The following is a 14,654-nucleotide window of genomic DNA, read 5'->3' as shown; positions in this document are numbered from 1 at the left end:
CTTAGTATATACTCAGGACACTCTGTCATGCGACTTGGCTGGCATTCTGTAAGGCCTTAAAGACCTACGAAATTTGGGCTAAGATGTTGGATGACCCTGCATAGTAATATTTGCATTTGTCTAAATGTTCCGAGTCTTTGACTCAGACCTCAAAACCAGAGTAATGTACTGGTTGCTGTTATAGTTATGTATCTGTGTTATTGCTAGTGCATTTGTTGTTGCACAGATTCACATACGAAATGTGTGCTTTTAAAATAATAAATAAAGCTTATGAGAGTGAGAAAAGTGAGTAATTGACTTGAAACCTACCTCAAAAGTTACTGCTTAAAAGCATGGACAGATGGTCCCATTGGAAATTGTTTTGTGTGACAGTTCTTTCCCAATATAAAGCTAAATCTGTCGTCTGTGATTCCACAATATTGAAGAGACAATTTAGTGCATTTGCTCCTCGTTTAAGCAGCAGCATATTAGAAACTACAATAGAACCGAACTATAATAGAATCAAAGAAAGGTGGAGAGGTACCCTGAATGAATCCACTTCGCAAGGGCAGGAACTGTGTAGGCAGAAAGCAACCTGATCTAAACTTTTTAACAGTGGATGGCAGAGTTGTGCCGTCGCTGAATAATCTGTATCATTTCAGGTTACCGAAGTGGAGAATGATTCATGGCAGAGAAATAAACCCTGAATAAAAGGTGTAGATTAATTACTCTGCCCCACTCAGAATCTAAGGACGCTTTAGTCATGGAGCTGAACATCCCGTCCGTTAATTCACGTGAATCTCGAGCTCCCACTCACTGAGTGGACGGCTGCTTCGGGCCAATGCGAAGCCGGCCCGCCAGAGGGCAAGCGCGGACACGGCCCGCCCACGAGCCTGCCGGCATCTCTCTCTCTCTCTTTCTCTCTCTCTCTCTCCCCTGCTGTTGCGGAGCCCACGCAGGGCAGGCGCTTGCACAGCGTCGCTCGAGGCACTAGGTGGTGCTGCCCGCTCCGCGCCTCACCGTGCAGCATGGCGGCAGCGGCGGCGGTGGCGGCGGCGACGGGCGCCTCGCAGCCCCAGGCCGGGGCCACCGCCGCTGCTCCTACGGCGGCGGCAGAAGAGTCGTCGGACAGCGAGCCGGAGCAAGAATCCGGTTCGCCACAGAAGCTCATCCGCAAAGTCTCCACCTCCGGCCAGATCCGCCAGAAGGTGAGGGCTACGAGGGTCGGGCCTTGAGGGGAGCAGAGGCGACGGTTGCCTCTCCCCCCCTCCCGTGGCTTCCCACCCTCCATTTCATCCCCACTCTGCCTTTTCCAGGCGGAAAACGCGCGGGGCCTGCAACCTCCCAGCTCGGTTCTCACTTCCAGCCCCAGCCGTGGGGTGGTATGCAAGGGGAAGACCTCCCTTCGGAGTCCCCCCCTTTCTCCCCCCCCCGCACATTCCCTCCAGGACCCCCAGGGCGGGCGAGGGGGGGGGAGAGCCTGTGGGCTCCCTTCTCTCGTGGGAGCCTTGTCCTTCCAAGCCTCATTCTTTCCTCCCGTTCTCCGTAACGGATCGGAGCGCGGCCACAGGGTCACGCAGGCAGAGAAGGAGCCCAGGTGAGCCAGTGAAGGTGACAGCGGTGGGGCTGCGCCTTTGCTAGCAAAGGAGCGCGGTGGAGTTGGCTTGCCCGGAGCAGATGCGCTTGCTTCTCGGCATGGACGCTCAAGCGCTGGGGCTCGTCGCTGCATCGTGCACAAAGGCGAGAGGAGCCCCTGGCACCGCAGCCTCGATTCTCTTGGGGAGTTTGGGGGAATGTTGGACTTGAGACTGGGTAAAGATGGCCCGTCCCCGCTGGCAAGGTTTATACTTGCTTCGAACTCATATGTTGGGTTTTGGCTTAGCAAAGTACGGAAATCTAGCCATCGTGGTTTGAGAGCCAGCATAGGAGTGTGTGGGTTTCTGTGGCATGTTAAAGCACTTAGTTTAAACTGTGACATCCTTCTAGATTGAAACCAAACTATTCTCACCTTCTCTATGGGAAACCAGGTTTTGGCATAAAGAATCCTCTCTTTAGCTTGCTCATCCTTGATCCTGTGAGCAAACTCCCCCTTTAGGCAGCATAGTGGTTGGGTGAACTCCCCAAAAGGATTACAGCTAAACCAAAGTTTCTACCAATGCTTCCTTTGGGTGATGTGATAGTTTGATCCGATGAGTGCTTTGAATGCTCTTTGAATGTGCCCAAACATTATCTGTTTAATAAGGATAAATTAAACTGAGTTCAGTAGGCTAACTTGTCATTACTGACTGGCTTCTATCTGGTTGCTTATTCAGTCCAAGCTTTTTTCAGAGAGTCTGTCTAAAATATTGAACAGTCAACTAGGTACATCCTGACCAGTAAAAAAAGATAAGCTCAGCTCAGCCATCGTGCCTCCCCCCACCCCATCATTTCTTCTGAATCATTCATATATATAGACTGAGCTTTTCACCTAGAAAGTTCAAAACCCGAGCACAGCACAATGGGGTTAGCTTCTGTTATTTGCCCCAGCTCCTGCACACCTAGCAATTTGAAAGCATGCAAATGCAAATAGATAATTAGGTATCATTTCAGGACCTTCGACACATTGGCCCCCTCAGCTAAGAAATTGAGATGAGCAATGCCTCCTGGAGTTGGACACAGTTGGACTGAGAAAGCCTTAATCTTTATCTTACATGGGGGTGATGACTAGGATAAAATAATTTATATTTACTCCCTGTCTAGGTGGCAGCAAATAGTTGCTCTTTTTTTTTTCAAAAGAAAAAAGAGAGTGAACCCAATCACTGATCTTTCCACTGTTTTAAGAGTTAAGAAACTTATACGACTCTCCCTCAATGGGAGGCAATGTTGTATTTAGTTGCAGCATAAAATGTTCTGAAGATTCTGCCTATGAACATTAATGACTGCCACTTCTCAATGGCCAACTTGTTAGGGGTACAAACTTGGTAACTGTCTGACATAATTGAGTTTTATTAGTCATATATAATATACATACTGTTCACAAATGTACACTATGTAACTGTTTTGGTTCAGAATGTCCAGAATTTAGAAAGTAGTATCACACAATCTTCCCGGATTTTCTGCCAGCATTTTTATAGCGCAACTGTAAAAAGGTAAGCGCCTTAGAAAGAGAGAGGAGTGTTATATTTTCTGGTTTGAATCCAGTACTTGAAGTTCTTATAAGTATGAATAAAACCATCACTGTTTTGGCAAAAGATCCATGATTATCTTAAATCTTAAATTAGATAAATTTAGCTGCCTTTCCCTACTAGGGAGAATTACAGCAATGAATTTCTGATTTCACACCAGCATTATATCTGGGTTCTTAAATCTAATCTGTTACAAGTGTCACATGTGGATAAGTCTTTTGGGGTAGGAGCAAGAAATTAATACAAAAGAAATTAACTTTGAACAATTACATTTAAATCATCTGGCTTTCCAGTCATTGATAAATGCTACTTCTAGAAGATCCAGCTAGTCTAGTCCAGGGTGAGGAATATTGGGTGCTGCAATTGAGCATTATTAGACACAGGTTGCACACAAGTTGTCCTTCAGTTTCCAAAGAAGATACATTTATGTCCAGATCTCCTTCCACCGTCTTTGGAGTTTTGCTATTGAAGGCAATTGTTGAACGCACAATTTTTGAAGCCCTTTACTTCTTAGCAGGTATCCCAAGCAGCTCAGTTAAGTCTGCTTCCTAAACTCCAACAGTGGTTTCAAAGATATCTTTCTAGGTCTTGCCTTGTAGGCACAACCTGTCCATCTGTCTGGTCTATCCTACTGGGGTCTTTTCACCTGAATAGACCCTCTGTTGCTTCCATGGATCCAGGCTAAGGGAAGGCTGCCTAGAAGCTGCCGTGAGTTTCTTCCTCTGAATTTTATTTTTTTCTTTGGTTGAGGAAGGGACTCCTTCACATGAAAACTTTTTCAGGTGTTTCAGAATATCTATTTCCTGATCATTGTTTCAATCTGCAACACAAATGGGCAGGGAAGCTGCACAGCTTGAATGCAGGAACAATGTAGTCCTTGTATGGGATCAAGTACATTGAACATATACTTGTTTCCAACAAAACAATTAATCCAAGTATACATGGTATAATATTTAATTGAGGACTGAGAAGAGTTATTCTAGGCTTCTCACTTTCCAAATACATAAAATAGAGAAAATCAGGACTATTAGCTATAAAAAAAGTTTCTTTCAAATGAGGGCATGTGACAAATGAAACAGATGAATGAATGTTTATTTGTAATGCAATAGCCAAACCTATAGTAAACACAAAGTAACTTGATTAATTTGTCTGGCACATAATTCATAAAAAGTATAAAACATAACAGATATGGTGGAAGCTTCATAAAACATTTTCCAAGCCCATTATTTATCTTTTAATATTGGTGTGTCGTTTTTCTTTTCATTTGGGTGCCAATTTAGAGTTCCTGGCAGTGTATATCAAATGTTCCTAATTGCTTGTTTCATAGGAAACCATACATTTTGTACAGATGCATTATTATTTATATTTGTGAAAAAAAGTAATGATCAAGCCTTCAGTTATATAAAACTGAATGACAAATATTTGAAATGTTCCTCCTTAAATATTTTGATAATGTTTAAACAATACATTTAAACTGTGAAAAAGCAATTCTATTACAATTATGAAAAAAGGGTATATCAGTCTCATGAGTGCAATTTTAGGATGCAAGCATTACTGAGGGAGAACATTGTGGTATGGCAACTTCCTCATATGAGAATACTTTAAGTGGAATAAGTTTTAATTTTAACATTGATGAATACCATATTTTTGAGAGAGTTCAAATAAGGCAGAAACCAACTATGAATCACTTACTATGTTTTGCATCATTTCCTACGTCAATATAGCTGTAACAGAACTCAAACACTTTGCTTGTGGTATGTGAATATAAACATTTTAAGTACAAGGAGTATAAACAGAAATTATGTACAGCCATTAAGCTTCCATTGCTTTAATCTGCTTGAAAATCTTTAGCTAAACTAAGTATCATTTCCAAGGCAACTCAAGATTTCAGAACAATCAATCAAAATGCTTTGTGACTTTTAATCCAACCCTTATTGCTCCTGCTTTCCTTACATTCATCCAATGAAAAGTGAGAGATAGCGTGATTGGTACATATGTTATAGGACTGTGTAAATCCTTTGAAAAAAGTGCTTCAAAATACACAATAATATATACTAAACATAGAAAGTAACAACATATTTTCCCACAATCACGTGATTGTCTGGAAGCTGTTCCCAGTTGTTTTGGCATGCATGTTCCAGGCACAGCCATTGTCCTTACTATCTGCAGTGTAACTTCCATGCATTATGATGCATCTCTTTTGAAGGGCTTGTAGAAAATGTGCATGTTATATGACTCAGCATAATAGAGAAGGACTTCAGTTGTAATAACAAAGTTTCTAATACTGTTAAAACATTTATTTAAATGGAAGTAGAATAAAGCAAACATTTTAAAAGCATTTTCTGTTCTTCCTTACCTATCAGTTCCTTTTTACATAATTACAATTTTTGCATAATGTTTGTGGAAGATTACAATAATTATTGGCAAAACATTCATTTTTATCACAGAGATACTCCTGAACAGTGACAAGCCAGTATTGAGTAAATTTGCACAAGTATTTGTAGATTAAAGTGTTGCTTGTTCATTTTTATGGGGTAGAGATGGGAAGTACATGCATGGAAATGAAGTGCATTTTTAAATATGAATGCAAGAACTAAAATATAAATAGGTATGAATTGATATCAATTTAGATTTTTATGTGTATGTACAAAACTAGACATCTATAGTTAGTGATAGTTGCATATTGGTGATAAAAGTGATAAAGGAAAAAAAGCTGGACTTTCTCAACGAATGCAGTCCAGGACAAAAACAATCTGTTAAGCAATATGAATGGATGAGTAGGAGTGAGATGCAAGCATACAAAATAAGGATCTGGCCATTTGAAGACCTAAAAATGAATAAGAATTATCACAAGTATTTACTTAGAAAAAGATCTTGTTTATTCGATGTACATGGTGTGAACATAAATCTATTTGAACATATAAACTGCAAAGAAACATGTTTAAGGTGTGGTTGCTTTGATTTATTTATGATGAAAGACTGAATGAGTGAAGGTTATAAGAGTAATGAATGGTTATGAATGTAACACCATTCATTTTTGTCAAGTGTCAACAATAGATTTGTGAGAAAAATGGACATCAAAAAATGAAAAGTGAAAGTAATTAGATGAATAAAAATACAGTGCAGTGACTGCAGGAAGAGAAAATAAAAAATTGTTCGAGTGAATAGAAAGTAGGCTTGAGGAAAAAAGAATTCCTAGGAACAGAGTGAAAATTTTGTTACAAAGTAAAATTTATTGTATTTTTTTGATTTAGAGAGAAAGTATATGATTAAGTGAATTGTCTTGAATTATGGTATGTTTTGATGAATATATAAAAGATGGTGGCTGAATGCACTGAGTGGTATGATTGAAGTAAAGCATACAGTACATCAGAATAAATGAATTGGAAAATGGTTTGACTTTAAGACGAGAATACGCAATGTATCCTTGATAGTTTAATGTATAGCATTCATAAGTAATAAATAATGAATGCAGTGTGTTGATTCAAGATATGAACATACATTTATTTTGTATGTAGATTACATGGTTATAGCATGAGAGAAACATAACTATATGAGGCAACAGGGAGTGTGGCTCTAACAATTAGTGGATCTTAGATCCAGGTAATTGTTTGCCTGGGGAAATGGAGTTGCAAGCTAATAATTGCAAGTAATACATAAATAGCAAAAAATAAAATAAATAGATACATTTTGTGTACCTTCATAAAATGTTTACTAAAGTTGGGGAAAATGGCGAAATTTTAATTGTGCAAATATTGTTGGAAAGGTAATAGTTCTGCTGTGAGAAATAAATGTTTATTGAAAGAAGACTTGACTACATAGAATAGAAAATATGGAAGGTAATAAGGAATAGTGCTGGTATAAAGTACTTTTACTTATTAAATTTGTTTGCTGCTGATCTCACCACAAAGTGATTCAAAACTTTTAGCTTTGCTTCATTTTCTTACCTCATGTTTTATTCTCTTAAAAGGGTTTAATGTAATGATATATGTACGTTGAGTTGCTACCGTATATACTCGAGTATAGGCCGACCCGAATATAAGCCGAGGCACCTAATTTTACCACAAAAAACTGGAAAAGTTATTGACTCGAGTATAAGCCTAGGGTGGGAAATGCAGCAGCTACCGGTAAATTTCAAAAATAAAAATAGATACCAATAATGTTTTTGAATATTTATTTCAAAGAAAAACAGTAAACTAGCGGTGTATTCAATGAAATACTTCACTCACCTCATGATGCTGATGTCCCGCTGTGATGATGATGTCCCGTGCAGCCGCGGGAGCGATGTCCCGCCTCCTATGACACACGGCACAGTGATTCCTATCATTGGATCACTGTACCAGAGGAGGTGGGACATCGCTCTGTGGCTGCTTGCCATAACAAGGAGGAGGTGGGACATCGTTGCAGAGCGGCAGGAGGGGGAGGAAGGGGAATCGTAAGACAGCCCTGCATTACATTAGAACGTGAGGAGGGGGGATGGTGCGGTGCGCGCTGCGCGGCAAACTGACACAGAGGGAGGGGAAACTCACAGGGGCACTGGGCCATTCACGAGTGTCACCCAGCGGCATGGCCCCGCCCCTTTTTCTCCTCCATTTCGGGCAAATTTTTCACTGACTCGAGTATAAGCCGAGGCGGCTTTTTTCAGCCCAAAAAGTGGGCTGAAAAACTAGGCTTATACTCGAGTATATACAGTAATATGTATAAGTGAGTCTGCCACCCAACCTCCCAATTCATTTAAAAAGGAAGAATTCCTCTTAAATGCTGGAATAATGTGATGCATCTCTAAACTCTGTAGACTGGTAGTGCTATTGTGTTCAAAATAAAATGACTACAAATAATGTCTGAATAAATATAAGGCAGAAAAATGGAAAAGAGGGAAATAACAAAAGTGGGGTAACAATGTTTTAATTATTTCCCATTAAAATTGACCAGATAAAGTAAGGCCATTCCAGAGAAAATAGAATAGAAGCTGCTGTGCAGTTAAGCACCTTAGTGATGAAATCTGTCTTCAGTTACATATTTGTGTTAGGTTTAGGTTTTGATCTTAGAAAGAATTTTTTTTAAAAAAAATTGAAAATTATATGTAATATGTACTCACTAATCATATAAAGCCAGCTGTTTAAGATACAGAAAAATGCTCTCTAGATTAGGTTAGGTTCTCTAGAATAGAGATTTTAAACATGAAACTCTCCGGGTCATTTTTTGTAGATTGCAACAATACTTATTTAGCAGTAGCACTGAAAAAATAATAAATAGACGTGTACTTGTACTAATCTATGCAGACGAGCTTTTAAAGAAAATTTGAGGGGAGATGCAGTTTTTTTAGGTGGCCAGGACAGGCGAGGCTTCTGGAGGGTGAACTCATCTGCCAGAACATAGATAACTGGCATTCTGGTTTTTGTTTGAGGAAACTACTGCCTGCAGGTTAGCTGCTAATTAAAACAGTACCTTTCCTACATACCATAAGGGAGGAAAAGAAATAAGGTCATGTGAAGCCACAAAGGCTGCAACATCCACCAGCTTTGAGTTGGCTGCATTGCAATCTTCTCTTCAATCCTTCATCTTCTTGTTGAAGAATATGAGCTGGGAGGAGTAACAAAGTGTGGTGCTTTGATTTTCCCTTCATACACTTCATATTAGTATTTCAGGACAACAAAGTTACCTTGTGAAAATGATCCCTTTTCTGCAAAATAAGAAAAAAATGTGACCACAGGAAGAAAATGGGGTGAGCAAGAATCGGAAGTCCTGTCTTGGTAAAAGAGACTCTGGTGTAATTTTATAATGGGTGGGTTGGGGGGGGTTGTTTTTGCAGATATGCAAGCTTTGCAGATATGCAGATTGTTTTTGCAAGTTGAGAACTGGAAAGTCTTTTGGGGGCTATCCATGGAATTAAGAAGCAAAAGGCTAGATCTGGGAATAGATCCTTGGCTGGGAATATCTGTAAAAAATGTGGAGATGGGGTGTGGGGGGAGAAATTCTGTAGTTGTTCCACTTTTGCTCCTGGTAACAACAGGCTTGGAAATTTGACAGACACTCTGTAGGGTGGGGATTTGAAATAAATATATCTTTTTTGGAAATTGAATCTTCTTTTGAAATTGGATGGGCAACAGATAGCTTATGGCTATTTAATGGTGCTGAATTGTTATATCCAACATCACTCATCCTTGCCAGTCTGAATGAGAGTTGCATGTCAGCAACATATGCAATGTACAGATTATAGACTGAAATGTGAGCATTAAAAAGTAAGTTTTCTACCATTAGATGAAAAGGCTTCAGTGTTTCAGCCCTCAGGCAAATGGGCTAGTTTCCATGGGGCATTTGTGATTTGACTTTGAGAGCAATTCTTTAGAGCAATGAGAAATACTCAGTATTCCAATTAACCATGAGTATAGGATTTGTTTTCCTAATCCAATTTCCTCCCAGTCACTGTAGGATTGTTCTTCTAATTCTTCTGAATGGTTATAAGCTTTGGAGAGTTTTATGGTATTATAGTAAGTGTTAGTTCTGTAGCCAAGAATTTGGTCTCTTGAATTTATCAGCGAGTTAGATCTTAAGTATTCACTGCAATAAATCTCATGTGCTAAGACAGTATTTTCCTTTTATCTCATATATTGGCAAGAAAACATTAAGCTTCTTAAAGCCTGAAATGTGTTCAGTCTTAAACTTTTCTATTTCATTTCTGTTTCTTTCACAAAGCAAATATTCTGCTCCTGGGTATTTATCAGCATACACTGAGAAGTCTAACTAGTTGTCTTTAAAAAATTGTAAATCTGAAGTACTATATAGTACAATGAGATTTTTATGTGTGAGACAGGCAATGTCATTAACCATCTGTGTGTGTGTGGGGGGGGGTGTGTGTGGAATTGTTCCATGAATGAAAACAAGTAAAGTTGTAACAGGTAATTTTAAAAAGGATGTTATAAGCACAATATGTGTTACACCATGGCCGGGCAAAACAAAGGCACAATGACAGTGTCACAAAGACATAACAAATGTAACAGCAGCATCACAGAATTCAAGACACAATAAGGCAGGATGAAATCTTCAGGACATACACAGCAACTGACTAAGTTTTAAGGCCTGATTAAATGGGCACTGCCCTGTGTGCCTCATTAAGAAAAGTAAGTCTGCCTCCTCATGAGTAGCCTCACTGATCTCTATTGCTCCTCTCTCTGCTTGGCCCATGGATTGGCAGCAACTCTTTGTCTGAATTGACTGGTTGCAGGTACATTTCCTCCCCAGTCTGCACAGCTGCCATTTACCCAGTGATTCTAACTTGGTGTCCCGAGCAGCTTTGCCTTGATATAGCATCTCTGCCATTTCCAACTGGCTACACTGAGTTGTCCACTGAAGACATTTCAGGCTCTGAGTCCTCAACATTACTCCCATTGGATAACTCTGAAACCAGCTGCTCTTTCTTGTCTAAGCTAGCATCCAAAGGAGCTATCACAGCTGTACTCATTCAGTTCACAGCCACACAAATACCAAAATCCTGTGGCTTTTTTCCACAAATGATCATACAGTTACATTGTATCAAAGATGTATTTGTCCATAAGCTCTGATAAATTCTAATTCCAAAAGTTCAGAGCAGTACTCCCCAAATGTTTTGGTTCATTAAAACAGTTGTGGGTTGCAAATTGTGTTCCAACCGGTACGGTTGGAACGCAGCCAGCGTCCTCCTGGACACGTGCAAATGTGCGCAGCACGCGCATGCATCTTAGCACCTCTGCAACACTCCAGCTGCTCCATGGAGTATTGCGCAGGCGCTGTATGTGTCATGCACCTGCGCGGAAGCGCAGAAGCCTTTAAACACCGGTAAGGAGCTCGGGCGGGCGGGCCCTCTGGAGCACCATACCGGAATGGTATCTGGTGCTCCGGGCTGGCTCCAGTACGCCCGTACTGGGGCGTACTGCCTCCAATCAACACTGCACTGAATCTATTTAGAAATGTGAGTAAATCAAGTCATAGTGCTAGAAAAAGTTCTAATAAGATTGATAGACTCCCAAACAAGACATGCAGCTATGATTACTGATGCACTTTTTAGTTTCTTAAATTACTTCTGGGTCTATGTAAGACTTTGAAATATTCATGGAAATAAAGATGATATTACCATCTTACCCATGTTTTTGTTTGTTGTAACTGCATTTTAAAAAAATAAATAAAATCACATTTGGTATGGAACCTAGAAGATAACAAAATACTTATTGCCACATACATTATTATCTAGTGGAAAGTATGTTATGCATCGTAAATTTAGAACAGGGTGGCCTGCAGGCCGGATCCATCACGCATAGGCCATATCCACCTCTACTCTGGGAAGGGAAAAAAGTAATGCTGCAATTTTGACACCCGTGATTTAGAATATAGAAATATAGAAATATCAGAACATTGGTCCAGCTTTATTTTCTGAAGGGCCTTGGACAGGGACCTTTTCTAAACCATATATTGGAGAGTCACAGGGAATTCTAGGATATTTTGAATTGAATTGAATTGAATTTTATTATTTGTATGCCGCCCTTCTCCGGGAAGGACTCAGAGCGGCAAACAATTCAATAAGGGAAAAAGGGGAACATAAAACGACATACAAACAATTAAAATAAGCAAGAGTCACGCAGCCCTACAAGTCGAGAGGGGAGGGAACTCATCAACCCCAGGCCTGCCGGCAAAGCCAGGTTTTGACGGCTTTTCGGAAGGCCTGGAGAGAGGTGAGGGTCCGAATCCCTGCGGGGAGTTCGTTCCACATTTTCCATGTAGGTCATATGTTGCATCGCTGAATATTAGTTATAATTAAATTGAAATAAAAGATGTTACTAGATTGAATTCTGTTTTGTTTATGGAAAAATACCATTACATACCACAAGATAAATTATAAATTACCTTGTGGGAGTTTAGCCACAATAAGCATTATAAACTACTGAACATATAAGGCAGAGGGGATTTTTGTTTTGCAATTTAGCCTAATTAAATTCTTAATAATTTTGAGTAGTGCTTTACAATCTATTATTTTGCTGTTAAAAGTAAAATTTGTGTTACTTTTCACCACTGGTGCAGAAATAAATTTATTACAAATGTAGTTCTCTTTATTTAATTTCTCTGCTATATTCAAGCAGCATAGTTTACCTGCGGAACATATGGCAGCAGGATATGGTGAAGAACAATAGGAATCCAGAATATATCCAGAACGTAAAAAATAGTAGGTTCTTAGCTGAAAATAGAAATTAAGGTATTACTGTAAGGAATTTAGACAGTTTTTATTGTTTAATTGATGTATGTGAGGTTTTGTGCAGGGTTGTCAAAATGACCATAAATTTGTTTCAGATTTTTCAGATTGTTCTACTTCTTACCATCCATACTGTGGAAAGTGGAAACAATAATAGGGTTCAGACACAATGTAGTTTGTGCTCTCTATTTGCAAAGACTTACATTACAGTTTGAATTAACTTTCCAATCCCAGTGAGTAAAACATATTCACAGTTGCTTTATGGGTTTTTTCCCCACCTGCTTAGCATTCAGATTCCTAAATTCAAGGGATGGTTTTATGCTCATCTATGTGAAGAATAATGAAGATGTTCTTACAGTACTTTATATTGTATCCATTATTGAAAAGAGATAGATTGAAAGAAAAATCTTGCAACTGCAGAAGAGATACTGTAACAATGCATATATTCAGGAAGCAGGAACAATTTCTTTTCTTGAGCTCTTTTTCAAACGGGTTTTCACCTTGCTCAGAAGACATTGCAAAAATACATTTTTCCCAAAATGATTTTTTTCTTCTTTATTAGAAAACATTGCAGAACTCATAGGAGTATCATTTGATTAGAATATCCTAAATTATTATTCATAAGTAACAGCATGTGTGTTTATATTGCATAATTTGTTGTTTTATGCCTCAATGTTATTTGCTGAATCAGACAAATCACTATTACTTGAATCTAGCCACAGCTATTTGAATCTACACAATGGTCAACTTGTAAATATAAATTATTTCTCATCTGTTATCTCCTAGAGAAGATCAATTAACCAGAAGGGCTTTTTTTAAAGTAAACTTTCTTCCTTTTCATCTGAAAAGGAAAGTATTATTACTTGGGCAGTCTAGACTTTAGACCTTCACTTAACTACAACACAATGCAAGATCTTGGTTGTGAAACAGGAAAGAAGACACAGCATGATTTTTAACAATTATTCTTATGTGTGAACCTCATTGCATTCTTTGGGACCCAAGTAGCATTGCTGGAATGCAAATTCTTGATAATGTTTTTAACTTTTAATTGGTGCTTGCATTGGCTACCAACAATGACCAATATAATTAAAATGCATTATTTTTTATGATTAGTTGATAGCTACTGGGAGTGTGTAAAATTTCTTATAATAGTGCTTGCTCATTTTTGAGTGAGGAGGCAGAGTAATAGATTTCTCCTCTTTAGCCATTGACTGTGGATAACTGCCCACATATGATACCTAAAAATATGCTGTGAACATGGAGTCCTATTTCTTTTAAAGATTGTTTAGGGAGACGAAAACTGCTACTTTTCTTTCACCTCAACTCTTGGTGGCTCAAAAAACATTCCCTAGAATTGAAAAGACCGAAAACTGTTAACTGGGAAATGAACAAACTATAGAAAAGGAGCAACGTATAAAAAAAGAAAAACACTATAAAGTCATTTTGATCTTATCACCAGCCTTTTCCGCCCAAACCCACCAAAGTCTTTTCTAAGCAGCCTGGCTATAAATAGAACAGCAGCTCTCTTGCAGAGATGGGCAGCTGTAAACTACAATCTCATTTTTCTCCCCCAGCAGCATCTGTGTTTTGAAAGAGGCAGTCTACTCACAGTGACATCATTTTTGCTAGTTTTTCATATCTAAGTCATGCACCTATGGAGGTCATGTAAATATTCTAATACTGGAAAAATCCCCTGGTTTATTTTCAATTAAGGGGAAGTGCATGCTGGTCTCCACAATTTTGGGGAAATAGCAGTGATTTTTGTTTTGTTTTGAAAAGCCAACATTTAAAAGAGATGGAAGAGTATTCAACATTTGCACAGGTGAGTTTGTTCTGTAAATGTTAATAAACACCCTGGCTGGCTAGGAAACATGGGTGGACATAAATTTAAAGAGAATGAAGTAGTAGTAGGATACAAATATTAATATTAGCAAATTTCAGGCTAATAAAATGTAAAATCAAATTAGAAACAAATTTAGTTCTGTGATCATTTATAAGAGCTAAATAATTCACCTTGTACTTCCACTTGTTCCTCTATCAATCTTTTTTAGCATTTAAGCTTCGATTATGTTTCACCTGTTTTAAATACTTGCAATAATACATGTTTTTCTATTGTTTCATCCCAAATATAGCTTATTCTTACTTTAGTGGGGTGGAAGCAATTATTAAAATTTGTTTGAAAAATATTTGATTTTTGTTAATTTCATCTAATCGCTCATTTATGCATTTTGCTGACTCATATTGCTGATTTATGGCAAATTGTAGTATGAATTGCATATATAATTTAACCT

General features: G+C 38.6%; 1 protein-coding gene across 2 annotated transcripts in view; it reads left to right on the top strand.

Annotated features, from left to right (window-relative positions):
* Window positions 1-935: 935 nt before the first annotated feature.
* The window catches only part of DGKD (diacylglycerol kinase delta), an 89,231-nt gene continuing 75,512 nt past the window's right edge, over window positions 936-14,654 (top strand). The window contains exon 1 of one of the 2 annotated variants that reach the window (XM_032225123.1): window positions 936-1,187. In XM_032225123.1, the coding sequence (XP_032081014.1) occupies window positions 1,008-1,187 (180 nt within the window). In that variant the 5' untranslated portion in view covers window positions 936-1,007. The remainder of the gene's footprint in view (window positions 1,188-14,654) is intronic. The other variant, XM_032225122.1, reaches the window with a different exon arrangement.

This window comes from Thamnophis elegans, chromosome 10 (assembly GCF_009769535.1).
Source record: "Thamnophis elegans isolate rThaEle1 chromosome 10, rThaEle1.pri, whole genome shotgun sequence".
NCBI classification, from domain to species: Eukaryota; Metazoa; Chordata; class Lepidosauria; order Squamata; family Colubridae; genus Thamnophis; species Thamnophis elegans.
This window is presented reverse-complemented; position numbering and strand designations above follow the sequence as displayed.